Source organism: Nasonia vitripennis (assembly GCF_009193385.2).
Source record: "Nasonia vitripennis strain AsymCx chromosome 4 unlocalized genomic scaffold, Nvit_psr_1.1 chr4_random0003, whole genome shotgun sequence".
Lineage (NCBI taxonomy): Eukaryota > Metazoa > Arthropoda > Insecta > Hymenoptera > Pteromalidae > Nasonia > Nasonia vitripennis.
In genome coordinates this window covers 573,329-587,763 of record NW_022279638.1, presented here as the reverse complement: position 1 = coordinate 587,763, position 14,435 = coordinate 573,329, and the positions used below count along the sequence as shown (strand labels likewise).

General features: G+C 34.6%; 2 protein-coding genes across 19 annotated transcripts in view; both read left to right on the top strand.

Moving 5' to 3' along the window:
- The window catches only part of LOC100679361 (SNF-related serine/threonine-protein kinase), a 738,484-nt gene that overhangs the window by 244,442 nt on the left and 479,607 nt on the right, over positions 1 to 14,435 (top strand). The window contains exons 2-3 of one of the 18 annotated variants that reach the window (XM_032601896.1): positions 3,821 to 4,190; positions 4,251 to 4,571. The exons of the other annotated variants lie outside the window; for them this stretch is intronic. The gene's annotated coding sequence lies outside the window, so the exon portion shown is untranslated. The remainder of the gene's footprint in view (positions 1 to 3,820; positions 4,191 to 4,250; positions 4,572 to 14,435) is intronic. 18 annotated transcript variants of the gene reach the window in all.
- Positions 4,582 to 6,459, top strand: LOC116417046 (daple-like protein). The gene is made up of 2 exons (XM_031928122.1): positions 4,582 to 5,239; positions 5,312 to 6,459. The coding sequence occupies exon 2, from the start codon at positions 5,550 to 5,552 to the stop codon at positions 6,081 to 6,083; it is 534 nt and encodes a 177-aa protein (XP_031783982.1). The 5' UTR covers positions 4,582 to 5,239; positions 5,312 to 5,549; the 3' UTR covers positions 6,084 to 6,459.

Here is a 14,435-nt window from a genome sequence, read left to right as displayed (position 1 = left end):
GTCTGCTTCTTGATAGCGATACCAAGCATACGGCCAAACAAATCCCTTTGTATTTTAATTTCTTGCACATTTCGTTAATTTTTACTTTTTTGGTGACATTACAACTTGCAAAATTAAATATTTTATTTTGTTTTATAGGCTGCTCATATCTTTTATCTGACATTGCACATTCGCTCATGAATAATTCGCGTAAAACTGTTCTCCAGTTTTTTCTGCACTTAAAAGAAAATTAGCAATCTGGTCGGATACACATCGCCCTGTACTAATATTGTAAAGTAAATCTCCGTTTCCAGTACTCCAATTAAATGGATTTATGTTTTTCTCTAATTCTGCCATGAATCTAATCAATTGAGAAGAATCTTTACGAATTTGATTTTTTTGTAAATCTGATGTAACATCTTGTGCTTTTTTTCAACCCACTATCTTGATAGACGTGTGATATAATAGTTGATCTGAGACTATGGCTTTTTCTCCACCTTTGGCGAGCTAATATTGAATTTGTAAAATTCGTTATGCCTGTTAATTTATTTGTTGTGTCGGCATTTATTGTCTGTTCCAATGTTAAATCTATTGGAATTCTAGAAAAAGCCTTCTTAGTTCTTTTGATACCAAAGAATCCTTTGTTAAATTCTTCTGCAAGCTCTGGGTGTATTTCATTGAATTTAATAAATGTTCGTGATAATATACTAACCAACGAGAGTTCACCTGATTGAACATACAAAAAATATTACAAAGTTTTGGTATTATAAATTTAAATAGGTCGAAATCTCTCATACGAATGTTTCTAGAAAACATAAAATAATAATTTATGAATTCAATGTATATTATATAAAATTGAGCCGTTTTGCCATATTTGCCATTTAATGTTTCTGTTTTATATTTAAAATTCTTTGAAGTTATATGCTGTAACTCTTTGTCGTTGAAATCGTCGATTGTAATTTGTTTACTTTGAAAATTTTTAATTATTTCAATTACAGGTTCACCAATAGTTATTTCTCTATTTTTTACGAACTCTTTAAAATGTAAAATTTGCAATGTTAAAGAAACGATTCCGTGCAGACGTTTGTATCTATTCCAGTGTTTACCACTAATAAAACCGTCGAGCGAACCAGATGCTAATAAACCACTCTGAATCATTATTTGCGTTAAACCACACTCATCTATAAATTTTTCGATTTCGCGTGGAATGATCCCATATGAATGAAAATGTTTTCAAAATTTGGCTTTTCTTTAGATTTAATTTGATAAGCGATCTTTGCAATTGCTAGGTCATATGTTACTTGCATATAACCTTGCTTACATTCTTTTGCTACTTCCTGAGTTTGTCTCATGGTTTCATAAACCACAGATTTATTCGTAGAAGAAACGTTTATAGGCATGAGGTATGATATTTTTTGTTTTGGGCTAGTATCTTACATTATTTTACTATTATAGCCAACCCACATAAGCGTATTTTCAATTTCGACCGCGACACGGAAGTGCCTTATAGTTTCGTGTGCGAAAAATGTGTGAGATGCGATATCTCACGCAATTTTCGACCGATCGGGCTGAAATTTTAGGAGGTCTCCTTTTGCAAAAGCTAAAAAACTATTTTTTTTATCCTGATCCTCTACGTCGTTTTGCAATGCGGACACAATTTGTTTGATTTTTAAGCTTTTTTTTAATAAAAATTGTCCTGTGATGCGATTATCTCTGAGAGACTTTTGTCAATCGGGCTCAAAATTTTTTTGAAAACTCGTCTCATAGTATACAAAATGCGGCCACCTTCAAAAATCACTAAAAACGGTCTTTGAGCTGGCACTTTAAATCCAAGCATTCTACAAAAAAAAGTTAAATGGAAAAGTTGTAGATCTTTGAAAAATAGAACTTTTTTCTATTGACATCAAATCATGAAAATGCTTACAACTCGAGTTTACAGCCCAAAATCGATTTTTTACAGATAAAAACCTATTATTTGCCATAAAACATTACGGATTTACGTTATACATGAAAATGTTAAATGTAAAAGTTGTAAACATTTTCAAAATTCACAACTTTTTACCGTGGCAAACATTTTTTTAAAACACTTTTTGACATACACAACCCTAAAACCTATTTTTTGATACATAAATTCAATAATAACTTCGGTGCAACATGCCCCATCCAATTATTTTCAGCAATTTTCCTATATTATTAAAAGCTGAAAGTTATATTTTGGCCTTCATCTCATACATATATACAAAATTAAACCACATTTTTAATTAAATTAATTCTAATTTTGATGCCCCCAGAGACACACCAGGGAGCTACGATTATACTTGATTCGTACTCTAGCGACCCCATAAATTTCATATAATATATGATTGACCGCGAATGATTAGTTTCCATTGTTTGAATTTTCCGTTGTTTCGTGTACGCAGAGAGGTGATTAAACGAGCACGTAAAAAATGTTGTCATTTGTGAAAATGTTGAATTATTATCTAGCGTTAAAGTATCAGATTGATATTATTGCGAAACGCGCTACGTCTATTCAGAATACTGGATCAATGCGTATTTACTAGGGAGAATATAGATATGATTCGATATCTCAATACTGTCTCGTACGCGTACAATGTCTGCCGTATTTTAATATTAAACTTTGCTAAACTTTCGCAATACTTTCTTAAGAGTAAAAAATATACTCTACGCGCCTCAAGTACTTTCGGACAGTTAGAAATAAAGTAATGTGCACACAATTCACTTCGTATGCCAGCTTAACTGACTAAGAAAACGATTTAGCATTCTAAGTAGTTTTAGTGTTGTACACGAGGGAGATGAAACTATCTTTCTATTTCACTCACGTGCAATCTCGAATGAACTTACGCAACGCTCCGCGTGAATACGCCGTTTAAAGCTTGATTTGACATTTGTAGGTTATGTCGTAAGGAGTTATGTGAGAGGAGAGATTCGTCGCACTTGACATTCCTTTAAGTCTCGAAGCTGCTCGGGTTTCCCTCGCGCCTCACGCATATAGGCTCTCTGTTATGTTCGAGCTACGATCGAGGTTTGTTGCGGTTCGTAAGTCCGATCGAGCGCCGTTCGGTCCGCCCGAGCGCCGTTCGGTTCGCTCGACCGCCGTTCGGTCCGATCGAGCGTCGTTCGGTCCGATCGAACTTACTTCGGAAGCGTCCGAGCTTTTCCGTACAGTTCGTAAGTTCGAAGGTAAACATCGAGGCGCATCGATCGACTCCGAAAACATCCGAAGAGCTATGAGTCCTCGTGCTCTATCGGTAAGTCACGCGGTCACTCGAAATCCTAGCACCTCAACGTACTGAATTGCTATACGAACGCACCCGAGCCACACTTGGCAACGCCGCACGGCGCTCTATACTCGTCTATCATCATCGCGAATCGGTATAAACACCAGCAATGTGAGCCGAGTATGCGTACCGGCAGAATCTGTGGCATAATATAAGTGACGGACGAGAGTAAAGTGCTGCTTCTTATTAAATAAACTTTTTAAGACATGCTAAAAACGGCATCAAAAACTTTCTTGGCGCTCATGGGTTAGAGCAACTGCCAGTATCAACGTATAGACTGTAATAAATCTAATATGCATAACGTCAAATAGACTCGCTGTTATGAAGTCGCGTAAGTGTTTGTATTGTGTCTCTTTCTATTAAAATAAAACGAAATTCGCGATAATCAGCGATAGTTATACGTCGTCTTTCTTCAAGTAAAAGTCAACTTGCGATATTTGCCTTTTGTCGCGTCATGCACTGAACACGGAAAAACACGTTTTGTAAATAGTCAATTTTGATATGAAAGGCAATACTTTAAATTAAATTATATCTTATTGCAGAGAGTATTCTGAATAAGTGAGAAAATCACTTTTTAAGTGTATTTATAAAACAGTTATTGAAAATCGACAGCACAGTATATACAGACAACGATAATTGCTGTTATTATCACAAGCTCGAAATGTCTACTCTAGAGGGAACACGCCCTTTACATACTCACAAATTAAACAGTACTCGATCTGTCAATGGTGAATACAGTACGTTATTTCCAGAAATTAAAAACTATTATGACAGATTTTTGTAATATATGTGGATGACTGTTTCCAGATTTGAATATATTCTATCCAAAATTAATCCTTTGCTTATGAAGGCTTGGTGTAATTTTCACGTTCAACTAATCTACTCAGAAGAGCGATTAGTTTTGACACTCAGGTAATTTTTCTTTTTCTAATTAAATGTTTTGATGTTTCTTTACAAACTTAATCATTTTAGATTTCTAGCTACAGGGAGTACTTATACAGATTTGGCATTTTTGTTCAAAATGGAAATCAAAACTGTGTCCTCCATCATAGTAGAGACAATGGATGTCTTGTGGTCGACACTTTCAACAATACACATGGCAGTTCCTACCGTCAATGACTTCATCAACATATCCAAGGGCTTTGAAACTAAATATGGCTTTCCTCATTGCCTGGGAGCTATCGATGGACATCATGTATCGATTAAAAAACCACATAATTCTGGAAGCCTCTACTACAATTTCAAAGGATATTATTCTATCGTGCTATAAGCTGTGGTCGACGCTAACTACAGGTACATCTGCATAGATGTGGGAGGGTACGGCAATCAACATGACTCTGCGACTTTTAAAGCTTCTCAGCTATATAAAGCTTTGATGACAGAAAAACTGAAAATTCCAAGTGCTGACAAAGTTGCAAACTCCAATATTTATCCAATATTCCCTATTATCTAATAGGAGACGGAGCTTATCCCCTATCTAAAATGGTCATGAAGCCATATCGTGGTATAAATTTGTCGCACAAAGAAAAAATATTCAACATTCGGCTGTCTTCAGGACGTGTTGTTGCAGAAAATGCGTTTGCTCAAACGAGCCAGAAATGGCGCATATACTATACTAACATTGACGTATCCGGAAACAGTCAATTTGATTATAAAATGTACCTGTTTACTTCACAATATTATTATTGAGTATCAGTATATGCTTCGAAGGGAAAAACTAAGGAAGAGTATCTCTGATGCATTGAGCAAACATTAGTTTTTAATGATGGAAAACCATTTAATTTGATTTTGTATGATGGAGATGATGTAAATAATCTTGTTCACACCAAGTATCCACGGTATCTGAAAGATTGCAAATATATTTTTTAAAGAGACCACCACTGGTGAACATAATGCCTATCGCATTTTCAACAGGAAAACTTAAAGTTGCTGTCATAAACATAAATGACTCAGTGACAAAGGTAGTTCAGATTTTTTTTCTTTTATTAATTTCTTAATCAACATTGATAATTTATTATTATACATTTTTCTAGAGTAAAATCTCTACGGATGCCATGATTCATTCATTGATGGTATTAAAAGAGCCACAGATGTCATGATTAAGCTCGAACTCGAAAATCGTCGATTTGTTAAAAGAAAAATCCTTCTACGAAAGCTCTTCCAGGATGTTGGAGCTGGGGAAAGAGAAGAAGAAACTGACGCTAAAGGTAGACTCTCTGAGCGATAGCAGTGAGCGCTGCAGATCAACAAGCTGAGCCAGCGCTACTTCAGATGGACACGGGCCTTGACAACGACCGGCGTTCTTTCATAGAGCACATATCGCTACTCCTCAGCCAGTACCACGAGCTTGTGATCCACTCGCTCGACGACAAGGAGCACTACTACATGGAGGAGAAGATGTACACGGATAAAATAAACCACCTGCATCGACAGAAAGAAAAGCTCGAGGAGAAGATCATGGAGCACTACAGAAAGCTGTACCACAAAGAAGAAAAGCATAGGAGCGAGTTTCATGAGACGCGTTTGCAAAGTGGACTCGGGACTGTTCAACCGGAACATCTGGAGGATAACGTCGAGGCAGATCTCCACGAGGAGGCTATGCAACCCCACGAATCCAACTCCAGTGACGACGACTCACACATTATCGAAGCTGGCCTTGACCCCGAGTCTCCCCCGATGATCCGCTTTTCCTCGCTCATTCCGGCACCAGGCAGACGGTCTACTACATGGACGACGCATCGCCCTCGCTCACGAGCACTGACAGCCAGAATAAAAGAGCCGAGAAATAAAGATAAACATCGCTAAAAGCGAAACGCTTTGCTTTTCACATAAGGCACTCGCCGATATTTAAAGGTTCGCAGATGAATACACACATATACATGCACACACAGTATGCAGATATTCAAATATTATTGATAAACTGTAATGGGATAAGACTTGACGATGAAAGAAGACGGGTGCGTTTGATTTAGGAACGTACGTTCGTTTTTAACATGTGTAGTATATCTATACCCCGTCAAACGCCCGTAAAAATGCTTATTCAAATCAATAAAGTTCAACGAATAATCAATTCAATCAACATGACCGAAAATTAACCTACTCTATCATGATTTTTATAATAATACTGGACTGGACCCTCAACTTGAAAATGCGATAGGCATTATGTTCACCAGTGGTGGTCTCTTTAAAAAATACATTTGCAATCTTTTAGATACCGTGGATACTTGGTGTGAACAAGATTATTTACATCATCTCCATCATACAAAATCAAATTCAATGGTTTTCCATCATTAAAAACTAATGATTGCTCAATGCATCAGAGATACTCTTCCTTAGTTTTTCCCTTCGAAGCATATACTGATACTCTAACTTTAGCCATTGCAGCAGCAGCATGGTCTTGGATACTAAATATGTTGCAGAAAGATCACTGTACCTTGTTGAGAATTAGGAAGCATCTTCTTGATGACTTCATAGTACATCTCTACATTCAGGCACATCTCTCACTAGTGTAGCACTCGAGCCCATCCATAATCCTCGTACACCATTTTGCTGGACAAAAATTTTCATTGCTTACTGCAACTGACCAGCGTAACTTAATCTCTGGGACTGCATGTTTAATCGTACCAACTCTAGTGGACTGACTAAAGTAGCAGCCCATATTCTTGCTGTGCCACCAGCTGCCATTGATATTGAAAACGGTTGATTCTTTTTTACAGTGTAAGAGTTTTCTTGTATTGGTATTTTAAACAACCAAAGTAGACTCTGATTCTAGAGTATAATCCTTGATATTACCAACATTTCTGAAAAGATAGTCATAACAGTATCCTTATCTTTTTCTTTGCGCACTTTGTGCAAATTCATTCAAATAGGTAAATCAACGTTGGCAAATGCTGTACCATGTATCAAAATAAAATCTTACCTGATACAGTCTTTGGTGTCAATATCTCTGAGAGCATTCTTGAGTGTCCTCGCAATCACTAATTATAGGGGTTATGATAAAATTGTTATCTTAAAAATGCTTATTCAAATCGATAAAGTTCAACGAATATTCAATTCAATCAACATGACTGAAAATTAACCTACTCTATCATGATTTTTATAATAATACTGGACTGGACTCTCAACTTGGCCTCTCCGTGCTCTTGGGAAGGTACCCAGCTTCGAGACTATTTGCCACCTATAGGTTTCCGTGTATGTTACATTATGAGATATACATTGCAAGTGTCGACATGGCTTAGTGGTCAAGTCGTTCGTCTACTAATCAAAAAGTCTTGGATTCGAGCCCAGGTTTTAGCGATATTTTTTTTACAATTATTTGTTTCAACTCTGATTGAACCCTGAAATCCAGCACTGAATTCAGTCTGAAATCAACGCTGAATCCACGTTGCGTTTTCGGACAAATTCAATGTTAATTCAACGTTGATTCAACGTGGATTCAATATTGAATCAACGCTGATTTCAGACTGAAATCCATATTTGCCTGATGTAATTTTAATATTGTAGGGTTATAAGCATTAGTACTTATGTCACAAACATTACGTTTAAGTAAAAGTATTGGTTGTTTTATGCGATATTGTATAGTTTTCAAGTATTCCTCTTCTGATATAGACAAATTGTTTAAAAATTCGTCAAATGTCATGTTATCGAATTGCGTAATATTTTTACTTAGACCATCTAAGTATTTTCTGATATTTACATATTGTTCTTGTAATTGTTTTTTATTATTATTTTGAGAATTTTCAAGTGGTTCTAGGATGGTAGTTTTTCTCATTGGATATCCAGGCATGTTATATCGGTATATTGGTATACCATTAACAATTTTTTTACAATTTTTTGCATGTTTATGACATTGATATTTTATAAAATCTTTAACTAGTTCATTTTTAGAATCACATGTAATATATTGATCAATAAATTTTTCAACTAAAGATTTTGATAATGTATTATTTGGTTCGTATTTTGGTGCGTTTTTTAACCAAATGATGGCATGAACATGAGGACTTCCTCGATGTTGAAATTCGATTCTGTGATACATGTCTGCAATTGGACGATTTTTAAACGGTCCAGATTCTGCTTTTAAAACTTTTAATAGACATCTTATTTTATAATCAAAATATCTAGCACATGTAACTGGATCTGATTGAATTAGTTTAGTTCTTTCTTGCCAAGTCAATTTTTCGGGATCTTCATTTGTTATATTTTTATTCTCTAAAATTTTTACAGGTATGCAAATGAGACCTAACCATTGCGTTTCTGCAGCTGATAGTGTTAAAAATAAATCTGGCCTTCCACGCTGCCTAATCATTGACATCAAAACTTTTTTTTTATGTTCCCAAAAGGAAGGACTTCTAAAGCCATCATCATCTTGTATTAATTTGTCTAGTAAATTATTATTAATAATATTACGTACTGTAACATTATTAGTTTTTCTTTCCTTCTTAAATTAATTTGAATGTGTGAAAATAATCTTTCTAATCGAACTCTACTATGGTGTATAAATATGAGTGGTATATTTTTTGCGCATCGTCGATCGTACATACGAATTTCAGATTTAGCAATATCTGCCAATGTTATTCTTGAAGGAGTTGTTTTTTTATATGATCTGATTTTTCCTCCATAAATTCTTGGAAAAGCTAGACACAAAATCTTCATCATTGATGATTGAAATTGGCATTTTATTCTCACCAGGGGCTAATTTAATTCCAACATTATTTATATGTTCATCTTCAAGTGCTGTTTCTACATTGCCCGGATTTAGGGGTTCTTCTTCAATTTCTTCCCAATTATCAACTTCTTCAATATTATCATTTAAGTTAGTTATTTCATTCGTTACATTTTGTTCTTGGTTTATATATACGTTTATATTTCTTTGCCAATTTTCGTCTAGAGTGATTTTATGTTTGGTCTAAACATGGCTTTTCAAAAGGTAATTCATAGCTTCTAAAATTTTAGATGGTATTATGACTTGATAATCATTGTGATCTTTATCTGTTATTCTTCTACATAGTTTTATGTGTATTAATTGAATATTATCTGGATTTCGTGGTAATTTAGATATAAACGAATTTACATCAACAGGAACATTAACGCAATTTCCTTTAAGGCCGTATTGTTTATCTACTCCTAAGGTTCGAATTTGTAGAAATGGAAGTCGAGGTGAGATAAATCGTTCTTCCATTGTAGTTAAATCTAATAAAGTATCGTCAATTTTGTCAAATTCAAAACCATTCACTAACGCTAGTTTTGGTACCATATTTTTTATTATGTATCTTTCACAAGTTAAACATACAAGTATTTTGTTTTGTTCTGTTCTTATTTTACAAATCTCAGAGATATTAATTTTATCAGTACATATGTTTTCATCGTCAAGCTTTAATTTAGTTACAGATCTTTTAAAAAAAAGTCCACCACAACTTGAACATATGTGCGTTGGTCCTTCAGCTATGGATTTATAAAAATCATCAATTATTTTATTATTATAGATTGATATATATTCAGTATTGATTATTTCTTCTTGGGTTTCCAAGGAATTTATATTCTTTGTTTGATTTGTATAGTTTTTATTTTTTCTTGTTTTATCACGATCTTTTTCTTTGGTTCTAAAATCAATATTTATTTATTTATTTATTTATTATTACCAGAAGAAATTTACAAGGTATGTATTTCATACCTGGAAACCTGCAGAGGTAAATAAAATTACCTGTTCGCAGTCTGGTTACAAAGGAAAAAGAAAAATATAAACAAAACTTAAAATTAAAACTTAAAACTAAGATATATACATTTGGCATTAGCTTCTAATAACAAATTTGTGTATTGCATAGAGAAACAATTTTTTTCTTTTATTATTTTTCTAACAGTTGTATCGTATCCAGTCTTTTATGATTTTCTTTTGAGGGTATTTATTTATATTTAATACTTTTAGTCGATTAGGAAGCTCATTATATACATTAATTGCTTTCATATAGCTGTTCTTATTGCTGATTCTCTTATTTGTTTTTGGTATAATAATACTTCTATTCCTAGTAACACTATGTGATGCTAAGAATTTTTCTTTGAGATCATAGTAGTGTAGTTTAAGAGCTTCGAAAGCAAACAGTTGACCTATATTTAATGGATTGTCTTGTAACAAAAAGTTATTTTTATTGATGGTTTTTAAAATTTTATTTTGTAATTTTTGAACTTGGTCTCGGCTATTCCTATATGCACCGCCCCAAGCAATGATGCCATAAGTTATAATACTATGAACAAATGCGTAGTAAATCATTCTGAGAGTCTCTATGGGCATTGATTTAGAGATTTTATAAAAAATATAGACTAGGTATTTAGTTTTTCCAACTATATATTGCATGTGGTTATCCCACTTTAGATTACTATCAAAGACAACTCCTAAATATTTAAAGTTCTCCACCCTAGTTATACTTTTATCAAGAATTTTAACATTTATCTGAGCTGGTACGCTTCCAATATTACTTCCAAAAGTCACGCACACTGTTTTTCCTACATTTAAGGACAACTTGTTTACTGCCAGCCACTCGGCAATTACACTTAAGAAATTGTTCATGTTTACTTGAGCTTCTATCCAGTCTTTACCTGTAGCTATAATAGCAGTATCATCTGCATAAGAAATTATGGACTCGGGGGGAATCTCCTTTAAGACATCATTAATATACAGGATAAATAGTAGCGGTCCTAATATCGTTCCTTGCGGGACTCCTGTGTTAACTAAAGTTCTATCACTTTCATTACCATCTATTTTGACTACTTGATATCTGTCATTTAGATAGCTGGAAAGGAGATCCAACGCTTGACCCCTGATTCCAATACGATTTAATTTGGCCAGTAGTATACTGTGGTCAACAGTATCAAAAGCCTTCGCCAGGTCAAGAAAGGTTATTATCGTAGGCTTACTCTTATCGATATTATTATATAATACATTGGTTAGGTAGTTCAGAGCATCCTTCGTACCAATCCCTCTCATAAAACCAAATTGTTGCTTAGAAATTATATTACTCTTTTCTACAAAATCATTTATTCTATTATACATAATTCGCTCAAGAATTTTTGCAACATTAGATATAAGAGAGATAGGTCGATAATTCGTGATCTTATGTTTTTCGCCTGATTTATAAATCGGCACTACTTCAGCACTCTTTAGAGCATCAGGCCATACCGCTTTTTCAATACACTTATTGAAAATATGGGTCAGAGGACCTGCTATATGATTACATAGCAATTTTAAAGTCTTGGCATTTATCTTATCAAATCCCCCATTTTTCAGTTTTAGCGTATTGATTATACTTATTATTTCACCAATACTGGTTGGCTTTAAGAAAATCGACATAGGATTCATGTCAGGTAGCCTAAGTTCTGCGTTGACAGGTTTCACGATATTTGCACTTAATTTTTTCCCAATTTCGCAGAAGAAAGTATTCATATTTTGAGCTATTTCGACTTTGTCTGTAATTTTTCTATCATTAACCTTTATATAATTTATGGCATCATTAGATTTTTTAACTTTACCGATTATTTATTATTTCCCATAGTTTTTTTTGGGTTGTTGTAATTATTCTGCACTATATTCAATTCATATTTCATTTTGGCATCGGTAATTACCTTATCCAAGATTTTAGAATAGGTTTTATACTGTATTTTAAGCTGTTTATTCTGCACATCTAGTTGCCACAAATTATACAGAAATTCTTTGGTTTCACATGATCTTATTATTGCATCGGTAATCCAGTTTTTTCTACCATTTTGTCTATTAGCCGTTTTTGTTGTTTTTGACAATTCTACGCATTGCTTGATTTCATTTAACAATTTTTCTACAGCTAAGTTTGGATCAGGTATCGAACTAATTTCATCCCAGTTTCTTGAATTAGCGTTATTTATTATTTTTTTGTAGTTTAAGAAAACATACGGTTCTTTAGTTACTGTCTTTAGCTTATTTACAGTTATGATAATCGGGTAATGATCCGTTAGATCATGCTTAAGCTTGTATGTGGCTGTGTTAATGTTGTGAGATTTAATGAAAATGTTGTCGATACATGATCCTTTAGCTCTACCGATAGCTGGCTTTGTAATGCCAACAAAACCCTGAATAAATCCCTTATCAAGGAAGTTACATAGAAAATCTTGGCTATAATGATCACAGTCTAGCAGGTCAATATTAAAGTCACCTATGACTAAGTGATTCTTTACATTTTTTTTATAAATTAAGTACTTATTAAGATGTAGTATAAATTCTGTTTTCGGTATCCCATGTGACCTATACATGGCTGATATTTCAAGACCGCTTTTATCATTTAAGGTTATTCTAGTATTTATTATTTTAATTCTCCCTGCTTCAATGACTTTGGTATTTTGGACAAGATTGCTATTGATAAAAACAAAGACTCCATCATTCCTGTTTATCCTACTTTCGTTATAATAAGTTTTATATTCATAATCTGAACCATTCAGTGATAGAAATTATAATTAACTTGCTCAAAAGCTTCTGAACTATCGCTGGTTTGATAGCTAAATTTTGTATTAAAATTTTCAGCTTATCAAAATTTGCATTCATACTACGAATGTTTACATGCATGATAAAGTCCTTCTTATTGTTTATAGCTTTGTTAAAATTTTCAATATTACCGCATGTCCGTTCTTTTTGCATCGATTCATTTTGAAACCTATCCAAATAATCAAAAATATCCATTTTTACCTATTTCTTGATCTTGTTTTTATCACTCTTGTTGGCTGGTGACAATGCAGAGGATTGGGGTTTTAGATGGTTCAGTGGAATTTGTGGATCACGTCTTGTGATTGGTCTTCTGTTGTGTTCAGTTTCTGGCTTTGTTTTGTTGCGTGGAGTGTCATTTTCCTGTTGTTCACTATCTACAACATTATTAGCCTCTGTGGATACTTTACGCCTGTTTGCCAATTCTATGCTGTGATAGATCGATTCAGTTTCAGGTAGGTTTTATCGGGTAATCAATAGAGTCAATATATCTGTCAATTTTCTTTTTCAAGATGCTGCACAAGTTAGAGTCATAAGTATGATGTTTTGTGTCTAACTTTGACTTGTATTTTGTGTTACTATAGTGACAGTTAATGCACTTAGCATAATCTCATTATCACAATTACACGTCAAAGTGCAGCAAATACCCGAATTTGAACACTTTGGCACACTTTGGCACAGTATGGCACACTTTGGCACACTTTGACACAGTATGGCACACTTTGGCACACTTTGACACACATTGGTTTTTCGGAAACAAACATCTCTTTTTTGACAAAGTATGGCACAGTATAGCACAGTTTGGCACGGTATGGCACAGCATGGCACACTTTATTACCCCCGATAACATGATGTCGGCCGAATGACGGCACTGAGACTGCACGGAATGGGCCACGCGTGACGTCCAGGTACCCGTGCTCTGGGATACGGAAATGACGGCATTGTGCTGAGCACAATGACGGCACGCGGTGCAAGCATCGTGTCGGCACTTAAATTAACGAAAAAACAAAAAAGTTAAAACCCTAACGGGAATCGAACCCTGAACCTTTCAGTTAGCAGGCTGGCACTTTACCACTCGACCACGAACACTTGTTACAAGTCATAGCTAATTGTGTCCTTATATACTGCGAGCAGCTGTTGATGTTAATAAAGTTGCAAGTTATTGTAATAAACAATTACCAAAATTATTATTAACGTGTTTAACAACATTGATATTCGCCGCTTATTTCGTGTAAGCCGCGAAACTGTCAGGCTGCTATAAATTCGGTAGTCATGAAAGAGTAGTCTTAATAATGTAATGAATAAAAATTGGCAAGGAACAAAGTCCGGTGGATAAATAATAGCCCAAATAAACAAAATCAACAGCCTTAAAATATAATACATTGAAAAGCCTTATTTTGTGAATTGTGCGGCTGAAAATTGTCTAAGTTTCGCAGCCAACAAAGCCAGCATTCTGCGGGAATTTCGTTCCGACAGAATGCTGTCATGGCGAGCAGCACTCCCAGCAGGCATTCTGCTAGCACTCTGACAGCGCCAAATGTTAATAAATTTTGAACACGGGTCGAAGGCACAATGCCGTCGTATAGCTCCTCAAAATGTCGTCATAATGCTGCCATGAGTGCCAACACGGCGTGACCGCAAAATGCCGACATTTTGCC